Here is a 12,500-nt window from a genome sequence, read left to right as displayed (position 1 = left end):
CATTCAACAGATAGTGTGTTTACAGACAGACAAACAGACAGACAGACAGACAGACAGACAGACGGACACACACACACACACGCGTGCACACACACACACACACATACAGGCAAACAGACAGACAAACAGACAGACAAACAGACAGACAAACAGACAGACAAACAACCAGATAGGCAAACAGACAAATAGAAACAGACAGACAGACAGACAGACAGACAGACAGACAGGCAGACAGACAGACAGACAGACAAACAGACAGACAGACAGACGTACAATTACAGAAGTGTAATGTTCAAGTTATAATATCAAAGAAACTTAGCATGTTGTGTGGTGGGTCTGAGAGGCCTGACTCTCTCAGCTCAGCGCCCAATTTTTTCCTCATTAGTCTTAGTTATATACAAGTCCAAAAACATTTTGAGAAAATGATGGGTATGTAGGGATGGGTATGTACTTATGTCATTTATGCCCATCTCCTACATCACATTCACAACTGCTGCAAGCGATATAGGTAAAAAGAGTGTGATGTAGGAGATGGGCATAAATGACATAAGTACATACCCATCCCTACATACCCATCCCTACATACCCATCATTTTCTCAAAATGTTTTTGGACTTGTTTCATATATTTTTGGACTTGTTTCATATATTTTTGGACTTGTTTCATACATTTTTAGATGGAAATGACAGTTTTAGTAAACGAAGTGCTTAGCATTTTGAACATGTGAGAATACTTTCATGTTCAAAACCCCAGGACAGACCACATGGAGGTTGCACTCTCTGTCCTGCCCCCCCCTCCCACCCTATGCCAGGAATTCCAGGCTGTAATTAGATGCTGCACATCCCAGTTTAGCTACAGTATTTCTTTTCAAGTGACCTTTTTAGACAGTATAACAATTGGGTATGCAGCTTCGCACAACTGCGAAGTGAACCATATCACGATAATTAGTGTACATTGACATTTCAGTGGTGTCTTCAGTAATAGACCGGTCTAGAGTAGTATGTGTATGTAGTTTGAAACTAAAGAGGGGTAATGCATCGAGTATGTGTATGTAGTTTGAAATGGAAATGACAGTCCTAGCGCTATAAACAACTGGCAGCTAGCCTTCCAAACAGTAGTCACATGTACACACGTGACCGGAACAGCTAGCCTTCCAAACGGTAGTCACATGTACACATGTGACCGGAACAACATGGCATTGTGGGAAGCAGTACGTGGAATTGCATGGCAGCAGTTGACTGATACAAGGTGACTTTGCACATTTCTAGCTGTTGGGTCAGTGCAATTCTTCGGACAAGAGCGAATCGTTTGGTGTGACTCTCGTCGTTGTAGCTGCTTCGAGTGAGGCGCTAGCCTGGCTGACAAAAGTGAAATGTGAAGTGTGAAATGTGAAATGTGAAAGAGTAAATCGGGTTTTTTTACTTGCCGATAGCTGGCTTCTGAGGCGCTTAGTGTCAGCGGTGATGGTCTGGCTACCATTAGGAACGTTTGAAGTTGAGCGCTACGTGGGTCCAAGATCTCTGTAATGAGTTCTGAGAGATCCGGTTCGGATGCGTTTGGATACTTTTGTATGGGGCGCCATTTTAGATTCTTCGCATCCCTACATAGGGACTGGGTAGCACTCCCTGATAAATGTTTTAGTTTGCTGTAATGTTAGCTTTCAATGAACATTAGTCTAGTTGTATTACTGTAGTTCTTTGCAGAATTGTATCATAGTTTGATGTAAGAAATAAAACACAGACAGACAGACAGACAGACAGACAGACAGACAGACAGACAGACAGACAGACAGACAGACAGACAGACAGACAAACAGACAAACTGATAAGACAGACAGACAAGACAGACAGACAGACAGACAGACAGACAGACAGACAGACAGACAGACAGACAGACTGATAAGACAGACAGACAAGACAGGCAGACAGACAGACAAACAAACAGAGACACATTGTAAATATACTGTAAGCATAAAGTATTAGAAATAAATAAACTCGTTTTGTTCAAGACGTAAAGTCTACTCACGTTTGCTCTGTAATGCTTCTCTCCCATACGTGTCAGGATTGAAGTCGTCTTCAACTGACACCTACACACCATTAGACAAATAAGACAAAGCAATCCACTATTAACACGCCTTGTCAGCCTATACACAAGTGCGACACCACGCACCACACAAAGAGCTGGTTTACAGTAACTTACGCAAGCAGAGTGTCAGCCCAAGGTATAACATAAATGTAGTCAGACGCTAAAACTTATTGATTTACAGTAACATGCGATTGTCTAAGTGCACCCCAACAACGTCATAACAGCTGCGAAAAGTGTCTGGCATCAAAGGCCGTGTGAAGCAAGTATCGCTGTTGCTGTATGCCTTCTTACCAAAATTCATCATCCATGTTAGACAACTGGATCAAAGTGCGACAGCCGGTTGATAGTTAGAAACCGAACTATTCCCGGTTTACGTTACGTTGACGCTCGAATAGAACTCGAGTCTAGTCCAACGTCTTGACTTGGTCAGAATGTAGCGTCTCGGTGAAAGGTGTTAACACGTTTACAGTAGGACGCTGACGTAACACACTGGGCTGACGCTCGGCTTTCGTAAGTTACTGTAAATCAGACCTCAGTATCATTGTTTCAGATAAAACCACTCCAAGAAATAGATTAGTTTCTGGTCTGTAGTTCTCCAAAATTATACTGCGCATGCATAATAACAATAAAAATAAATTTTCTTGATCTGAGACAAAAAAAAATCATGCGTGCGGGAAACAGAAACTAATATATTTCTTAAGATGGTCTAATATGATTACCCACAAATAAATCCTACCCACATGTTTTGGGGGTTTAGCCAAACTGTGGATACAATCAGGCAGTCAGACTGCACCTACAGAAAGTGCCAGTCAGACCTCATAAAATCGTGGTCCACGGTGACATAATTGCCTGAAACGCATGAAGATGTGGCTCTCATCGTCACACACACACACACACACACACACACACACACACACACACACACACACACACACACACACACACACACACACACACACACACACACACACACACACCTGGAACCTGGAATTCCGTCAATACCCACTATCACACACACATGCACACACACACACGCGCGCGCGTGCGCACACACACACACACACACACAATGCCATTTCCTTATCTTTCAAAGTGTCTTTAGCTTTGAATATTTGTTGATTTACAGTATACAACGCAATATAACGATTTGTCTGCAAACGTACACATACACTGTACCTGACCTGAATTGATGTCCTGCGAGGCCCGACTTTCGTCCAATACCTCTCCCACACTTCCCTCCACATATCACGTGACTTAAATTTCTTCTGTAAACAAACAAACAAACAAACAAACAAACAAACATGACTTCTTAAAATTGCCCGGCCATGTCCCCAAGTAGCCACACCACACCTTTTCGTATCCATACACTCCATCACGAATTTGGTTGATTTCAACATTACGGGCTGCCAGCTGGGCTATCGTCTACAATAAGAGAAGAGCCGTTTGGTTATCGATTTGTATACGATGCGAATTAGTTGATTATTGACTTCTTCTTTCATTCGTTGCTCCTGTTTGTACTCTTCGCTCTCTAATAGTGAGGGTACCTCACTTGCTGGAGTGAATCTGGCACTATAAAATAACAAGTTGTGATGCAGAATACAGTACAATCCCGATTATCCAACATTTCGATAATCTGGGCAAAATTATTTCCATCCGAAAACACGTGTCTTTCACGTGTTTCCTACGTGACGTCATTCCCATGGAAACCTGTGAACCTACTCCGAAATTGGAACCATAGAGGACTGTTTTACATCATTAAGTGTGTAAACATGTTGAGTCATTGTTTACCAACTACTGCTGTATATTATTTAATTAAACATTTTCACTATGTACTTGACTGTCAATGTATGATGAGCCTCAAGGAAGTCACCACACCATCATTTCATTTATCCGGATTCTCGATTATCCGGACAATTTGGCTTTTGCCGAAAACATCTGGATAATTGGGATTGTATTGTAAATGCATGTAATGAGCTTTCCATATCACACTATCCACACAATGTCGCGTCTGCTGCTCATTGAATTCAAACACCATCCTTCACTTCAATTATGCATTACCTTAATGGAGTAGTACGTCCTGGAATCAGTCGGTCGTTGTTTAGAGATGATCCTGCTGCAGGCTGGTGAGAATACTCAGCTTTCTCAGCTGGTAAGTGCATCGTCACCAATTGCTCCAAGTATGTTTTAGGTAAGACTACATCACATGATGACAGTAAATACATAATGATGTGTATCAATACTATACAGACACAGACAGACAGTCAGACAGACAGACAGACAGACAGACAGACAGACATACAGATAGATAGACACACAGACAGACAGGCACACAGACAAACACACAGACAGATACACAGACAACACACAGACAGACACATAGACAGACACACAGACAGATACATAGACAGACACACAGACAGATACATAAACAGACACACAGACAGACACGGACAGATACATAGACAGACACACAGACAGATACATAGAAAGACACACAGAAAGACACTCAGAAAAACACACAGACAACAACACAGACAAACACCTCTGAAAACATTACAATCTCGCTCTGCTGTGCTACACAAGTTGTAAGTTCATGATATACATTGCAAACTCATTCTACGTACGCGTACATGTTCTTACATTTTATGAAGTTAATGGTGTGCAGTTGACCTGCTATGGCAACAGTCAGATCACCTTGAATGCTGCTAAATGAAATACCTTCAGGTGTTGCATTGAGGTAAACAACTCTGTAGAGAAAAATGAGAATGAGAGATTGAATAAACGAAAAAATTGTTATGTAGTTCAACATACGAGTGTCATGCTGCAGCATCTAAAGTACATTGTAATAAAACTATGTACAGATAAGCATTCAAGCATGCATACACGCATTCAAGAAAAACTGAATGTTTAGACTAATTTAATGATTACTTTCTTGTTGTTGCATAATGCTAATGCACATAATTTTTAACACACACACACACACACACACACACACACACACACACACACACACACACACACACACACACACACACACACACAAATAACACAAACAGACTGGGTGCATTCTAATACTATAATTATAATGTTGACAAACAAACAGACAAATGACAGACGAACAAACAAACAACCAACCAAGCATCCATCCATCCATACATACATACATGCAAACAGACAGACAGACAGACAGACAGATGTCTTGTGTGCCTTCCATGATCTCAAAAGGGCATTTTCCAGCATCTCTTTAAGATCGCCAACCACAAATGTGAGATCTTCTGTCCATCCAGTACAGTTGCAATCAATGAATCAGCTGGATCCCTGTCAACTATCAAGGTACACTCTTCCTTGGCACACCAATTGGCTCTTCTTCTTTTGTTGAGTCTTCTTGCTCAACGATTGCTCAGTCTGGCAACACACTGTGTGATCAACTCACTAAACTAGGAGACATTCAGAGTGCAATGCTGTTATTACAACACTGCCATGTTCCAAAGCTGGACTATTTGGCTTGAACGGTTTTTCCAGGTCAGTTGACTCAAGCTGCCAAAATTCATAACACTCAATCGCATAACACCTTTTCCAACCTACTTGGATATGACCGATTAGACGACTTAATGTGGCAGCAGGCATCTCTGCCAATTCAATTGGGTGGCTTTGGCATGACTCTTCTGACTTCAGTGTCTCAGCATACATTTGTGGCATCATGGGCCCATACAATCATTGAACTTCCGCATTGTCAATAAGACTTGCTGACAGAGACTCAGCTTGAGTTTTAGATAGCTGATGTTGAACTTTGTGAATGGTCAGAAAGTCAGACATCATCTTGTCTTGTCCGGTGGAAGAGACTGACACAAGGCTTGTTCAGTTGGATTAGTAGGTGGAGAAATGACGAGAGAATCAATGAGTCGCATCAGATCTGAGAATCAAAACAGCTACAGCACGAGACGCTTCCAGACTTCGTTCCATCCGAGGGAAAGGAGCTGGGGCTTGGTTCAGTTCTATCCCGAGCTCTCAAAGGTTTGCACTCAATTCCTGCGACTATTGCTTGGCATCCCTTTTGAGACTTGGAATGTCCTCCCCTTTCAGACTGGCTTCCTAAATGCCACTGCGGGACCTTGCTACATGACAGCGGCTATCACCTTCTGACTTGCAAGTCAGGGAGTGGTCATATTTGAACTCACGAGGCCATTGCATCAGTATGGTCTGACTGTCTATGGGATCTTCAAGTTCATCACCAATGCGAGCCAAGACATCACTACTCCAACTCGGACAACAGACCTGACATCATACGTCTACAACCCTGAGACAGGAACTAACATTGATTTAGACATCGCCATGGCCCATCCATGGAGTTCAGACATCTTCCCTAAATCAGCTGAGAAAGATAAATCAGCTGCAAAAAGAAGAGAAGAACAAAAAATGGATAAATACAGAAAGGTACGACTTCCTGGTGGATCAATGGTCAAAGTCCCTCGCCTAGTCCTGAAACACTTTGGGAGATGGGGAGAAGAGAGAAAGAAGTTTTTGCAAATGCTTTCAAAACATTCATTGGACAAAATTGGAAGGTCAAATGCACCAGAGTTTATTGACTATTGGAGGAAGAGATTCTCAGTACAACTACAGAAGTGTAATGCCAAAGTCCTTCTGAAGAAGAGTTCAGCACTTAGCAGTGATGGTGTCAACAAGCTCGTGTCTTACTGCACCCAGTTTTTTAGTCACTGATTGTCTCTGGGTTGCTGCATGCTTGTAGTTTATAGCTCATTCTTAGTGAAGTGCACAGTGTGTAGACTATGGACAAGGTACATTTGAACTTAAGTGCTTACTATTTTGCTGAAATGTAATATAGTCTTGTGTTCGAAATATATGATGACAGACAGACAGACAGTGCATCATGTCTGTGTGGTCTGACTGTCTACGTCATCTCAAAATCCACCATCGCAAAGAACCAAAGGACAGATACTCCACCTCTGACAGTCGTCCTGACATCTCAGTTTTTGACACGGGGGCTGGCTCTAATGTAGAGCTCGATATTGCAATGGCTCACCCCTGGAGTTCTGACATATTTCCAACTTCTGCCACCACTGATGGGGCTGCATCCTGTAGACGCGAGGAACGGAAGAAGGCTCGTTATGCCAAAGAAACATACCCTGGAGGTATGTCAGTTCAAGTAGTCCCATTGGTTATGGAGCACTTCAGTCGATGGGGAAAGCAGGCTGAATCCTACCTTGATCAACTGTTAAAGAGATCCAGGGATGAATGTGGAAAACCAAACATGGCAAAATTTAAAGACTACTGGAGAAAGAGAATGGCCATCCAGCTTCAGAAAAACAATGCAAGAGTGTTCCTGAGGAAGACATCCAGCTTGATACAGGCATTCCCAAGCAACATCTCTGACTTATAAGCTAGTTTTTGTTGAACAGGGACATCTATGTCCCTTTACTTTACTTAATTTGCGTGTTGCTAGCAGTTGGACAATGTGAACTGTACTTAGGCTAGCCTTTGCTTGCTATTGTATCTAACTTCATTTATGAAAATATACTACCATTGACAGACAGACAAACAGACAGAAAGACAGACAGCCTCAGCAAAGTAGACCAGTTGTTTGCTAGATAAATGACTGCTAGTGTTGGTCCTATTGAGGACCAGACTACCTTTTAGCTTTATTTTCATGTAGTAAGAACTTGATTGTAATTGCTGAACTTTTATTCTTAGCTTGCTGCTGATGGTTATTGTAGTTATCATTGTTCAAATGTATGTATTGACAGACAGACAGACGAACAGACAGACAAATTGTTATATTTGAATTCTTACTCTACCAATAACAATCGCTAACTTTACGTATGCATAACAATAGCAGTCAATGAACAAACTGTTGAACGTCTTTATCATACAGAAAATCACCAAGAATTGCACTTAGACAACTTCAACAACTTTTTAAAAATCGCATGAGAGTTGCAAGACTGTACAACTACACAGACAGACAGGGCACTTTATTCCTTGTGGTTTCAGTTTAGTTGAATAGTTATGCATGCCTTTGTTTTAGCTTATAATTAGGTCATAGACTGTTTGCGTTGAAATATCACCTAGTATCAAATGTATTACAGTGAAATGTTTAAAAATATATGTATTTGACAGACAGACATACAGACAGACAGACAGACAGACAGACAGACTAAATTATTAATGAACACAACTTACCTTAAAAGTTTTCCTTCATCACTCCAGACTCTAATCGTGCCATCAACACTACACGTAGCAAACAAGCAAAGCTTTGGACAGCAAGCGAGATCGACAATAGCATCGTCGTGATCCATGTCAGTGTCATGCCAACAACGTCCTGTAGAAGAAACACTGTGAGTATCATTCCACCAATCACCTTCAGTAGGATACTTGTACAAAATATACACAGTTTTGGCTTACTTACATGCCCTTGTCTGTCTGTCTGTCTGTCTGTCTGTCTGTCTGTCTATCTGTCTGTCCGTCCATCCATCTGTCTGTTTGTCTATCTGTCCATTCATCCATCTGTCCATCCATCCATTTGTCTGTCTATCTGTCTATCTGTCTGTCTGTCTGTCCATCCATCCATTTGTCTGTCTATCTTTTTGTCTGTCTATCTGTCCATCCATCTGTCTGTTGGTCTGTCTGTCCATCCATCCAACCATCTGTCTGTGTGTCTGTCTGTCTGTCCATCCATCCATCTGTCTGTCTGTCTGTCAGTATGTCTGTCCATCTGTCCAAACATCTGTCTGTCTGTCTGTCTGTCCGTCTGTCTGTCTGTCCATCCATCTATCCATCTATCTGTCTGTCCATCCATCCAACCATCTGACTGTCTATCTGTCCATCCATCTGTCTGTCTGTCCATCTGCCTGCATCCGTTTATGTCTATCTTTATGCGTCATTAGTCATTATAATCAAACGGCACACAGTTAGATAACAAATGCCATACTTTTAGCTGAAACACTAAATGCAGCTACAGTATACGTCACAGTCGAAACATTTTGAAACACAGACAGAAACTTGTCGGCAACCAACGACACATGAGTCGTAGGATAAGCACAGTAAAACGAGAGAAGAGGAGAGATCACATCCTGCACAAACGGCGACAACTTCCAAACTCTTAAAACGTCATCTAATGATCAAACACCATACAACCAACCAACACTTTCAATACAGAAGTACAACAAACGCACCAGTCCCTGATGAAACAATGAGATCTCTCCTGGGGTTTCCAACTATAGCTGTAACTGTGCCTTCATGAGCCTAGCAATACAACCACCACATAAACACAGCCACATAAACACAGCAGCAGCAAAAACAGCATTCATAAATCAATGAAAACAGACAAGAATGTCACAACCGTCTATACAAACGTCCACAAATAAGAATCGGCTGTTATGAAGAGAGAATTAGACTTGAAATTGATTGAGTAGATGTCTGTCTGTCTGTCTGTCTATCTGTCCATCCATCCATCCATATGCGGAGAGATAATACAATCAGTGGAAGGAACAACTCAAGGAGGCCCATTAGCTATGGCAATGTATGCCATCGAAACTGTTCCTCTGATCTCTAGCCTTGCGGGAATCTGTAAACAAGTATGGTTTGCAGACGATGCGACTGGAGCAGGTACCATAAATGAAGTTTGGAAATGGTGGGACAAGCTGACTGAAGTAGAAGGGGATTTTGGTTATCAAACCAATGCGACCAAGTCATGGTTAATCGTGAAACCTGAGGCAAAGAAACAAGCTGAAGTGGTCTTTGCAAATTCCGGTGTTCATATAACAACTACAGGAAAACGACATCTGGGTGCTGCCTTGGGTGATGACTGCTTTGTCGAGGAGTATATACGAGGAAAGGTAGATGAATGGGCTAAGCAAGTGTTGAACTTGACATTAATTGCAAAAACGCAACCACACGCTGCTTACTCAGCATTTACACATGGTTTGATAGGGAGATGGAACTTCCTGCTGCGTACAGTCAAAGAGATTTCACATCTACTGGCTCCATTGGAGAAGGTCGTCCGTCAACAATTCATTCCTGCTCTCACAGGTCAAACGGCTATCAATGACGAAATAAGAAGCCTTCTAGCTCTACCTTGTAGACTTGGTGGTCTAAATGTTATTGACCCTACACAAATTGCTGATTGGCATTATCAAACTTCAGAATGAATTACCGCCCCTCTTGCAGCTGAGATTGTAAATCAACAACCTTCCTACTCTGTAGACAAGAAAGAAATTCAAAAAACAAAAAAGGCATCAAAGTCAGAGAAAGAAGCAGCCCATAAATCAACCTTGAACAAGTTGAAAAGTGACGCATCTCCCTCGCTAAGAAGAACCATAGAACTGGCAGGAGAAAAGGAAGCATCGAGCTGGTTAACTGTCTTGCCAATCCAAAATCACGGATTTCATCTACCAAAGTGTGAATTTAGAGATGCCATTTGTTTAAGGTATGGGTTGTCAATGAAGGGCGTTTCCTCAAAGTGCTCATGCGGGTCAACATTCAATGTTGACCATGCTATGATATGCCCCAAAGGAGGATTTCCAACTATCAGGCATAACGAAGTGAGGGACATCACTGCAGATTTGATTAGTGAAGTATGCTCGGATGTGGCCATCGAACCGAGGCTAAACCCCCTCTCAGGTGAATGCCTACACAATCGTACTGCCAACAGGGACGAAGAGGCACGGCTGGATGTTTCGGCAAGAGGTGTATGGCGTCATGGTGAACGCGCATTTTTCGATATTAGGGTGTTTTACCCCAACGCGCAAAGTTACCAGGAGATGACCTTACCCCAAATCTTCCGGAACCATGAACTTGAGAAGCAGAGAGCCTATGGCGAGAGAGTCAGAGAGGTTGAAGGAAGTAGCTTCACTCCATTGGTGTTGTCGTCAACTGGAGGCATGGGAAGAGAAGCAAACACTTTCTACAAACGGCTAGCCAGCCTGATCTCAGACAAACAGGACACTTCCTACAGTCAAACAATGGCACTAATACGATGCAGACTGAGTTTTTCTCTACTACGATCTGCAATTCTTTGTGTTAGAGGGACGAGGTCATCGAAGCGCCATCCAGTACATCTTGACTGTGTTGACAGCATTGTCAGTGAGGCTCGCCTCATTGTCTAAGAACTCTTTTAGAACTAGTATATTGCATTATTGGTACAAACTATTGGATTGTATTCGATGTTGACTGTTAGACAACTAGCCTGTAATAGAGCAGCCATATGTTGAAAATATATGTATAGAATCCATCCATCCATCCATCCATCCATCCATCCAGATTCAAAAGTGCAATTCAAGGGTCCTATTAAGGAAGATTGACAGGCTTACCAACTCAAGGAGACCATACAATCACGGTCAAGACTGGGATGCCCAGTCTATTTGGGCTTCATAATTTTGACAGTTAGTAAATTATTATACGTATGGATTACGTATATTATACGTATGGATTACGTTTGGTGACTGTAGCTGTCTACATTCTAGTTTAGCATATCAGTGATTTCTGTATATTTGGCTGTTTAGTTATATCTGAAATATATCTATATCCATCCATCCATCCATCCATCCATCCACCTGTCTGTCTGTCTGTCTATCTATTTGTCCATCCATCCATCCATCCACAAGTCTGTCTATCTGTCTGTCTGTCTGTCTGTCTGTCTATATGTGAGCATCTACCAATTTCTTCCAGTAGAGAGTCAATTGAACACATTCGCATGCCTGTCAACCATAAGAACCAGGTTGTAGGAAACAGCCCGTGGTGCTAGCAATACTCAGAAACCTAAAGACATTCACTCCACTCTGACTTCCAACTGCTTGCTCTTAACCACGGCCAGACAAATGGAACTTTTTATGCTCAAACATTGGCCACAAAACTGAACTGATCAACCAAAATAAAAATAATTATCACGTAACATTTGATACAAAGTTTGTGTTGCACTTCCTACAAATGTGAGATAACAGAATGGCTAAAAAATGGCAATAATGGCAATTGGATAAGAAGCTGCCCGTTAGATGGTCACGCCCCCAGTCAGATGGCTGGGTTCCTGTGCACTACACAGGAGCTATGGGCTGTGCTAAGCAATCTCCTGGAATCTGGTCAGGTACTCACAGAAGCCCTGACTGCAACACCAACTCCCACCCGGACCCCAGTGGCTGATGAAATGGGTTGCAGTCGGGGAGGGGGGAATTTGCCACCCCAGTCAGTGACCAGGTACTCATTTATACTCCTGAGTCAATCGAGAAAGGCAGTTGTGTGTAAGCTTCTTGCCCAAGGAAAGTTTGCCATAGATTGCCATCACTGTGACTTGAACTTGTAAGCCTGTAGAGTCCCGGATGTACTCACTCCACAGATAACTCTCTATAGCTACAACTTTGAGAGTATGAACATGTGGTTCAGTGATGGTTTCCGCACTCCTCTCAGTAT

General features: G+C 42.2%; 1 protein-coding gene across 1 annotated transcript in view; it reads right to left on the bottom strand.

The window, feature by feature from the left end:
- Positions 1-12,500, bottom strand: part of LOC134178610 (uncharacterized) — a 31,125-nt gene that overhangs the window by 7,364 nt on the left and 11,261 nt on the right. The window contains exons 15-23 of the mRNA XM_062645488.1: positions 9,272-9,341; positions 9,028-9,210; positions 8,280-8,418; positions 4,725-4,831; positions 4,143-4,278; positions 3,572-3,653; positions 3,435-3,506; positions 3,266-3,349; positions 2,025-2,085 (exon numbers count right to left, since the gene is read on the bottom strand). Of these exons, the coding sequence (XP_062501472.1) occupies positions 2,025-2,085; positions 3,266-3,349; positions 3,435-3,506; positions 3,572-3,653; positions 4,143-4,278; positions 4,725-4,831; positions 8,280-8,418; positions 9,028-9,210; positions 9,272-9,341 (934 nt within the window). The remainder of the gene's footprint in view (positions 1-2,024; positions 2,086-3,265; positions 3,350-3,434; positions 3,507-3,571; positions 3,654-4,142; positions 4,279-4,724; positions 4,832-8,279; positions 8,419-9,027; positions 9,211-9,271; positions 9,342-12,500) is intronic.

The sequence above is a fragment of the Corticium candelabrum genome, chromosome 4 (assembly GCF_963422355.1).
Source record: "Corticium candelabrum chromosome 4, ooCorCand1.1, whole genome shotgun sequence".
In the NCBI taxonomy this organism is placed as follows: domain Eukaryota; kingdom Metazoa; phylum Porifera; class Homoscleromorpha; order Homosclerophorida; family Plakinidae; genus Corticium; species Corticium candelabrum.
The sequence above is the reverse complement of the archived record's forward strand: the minus strand, read 5'-3'. Positions and strand labels throughout refer to the sequence as shown.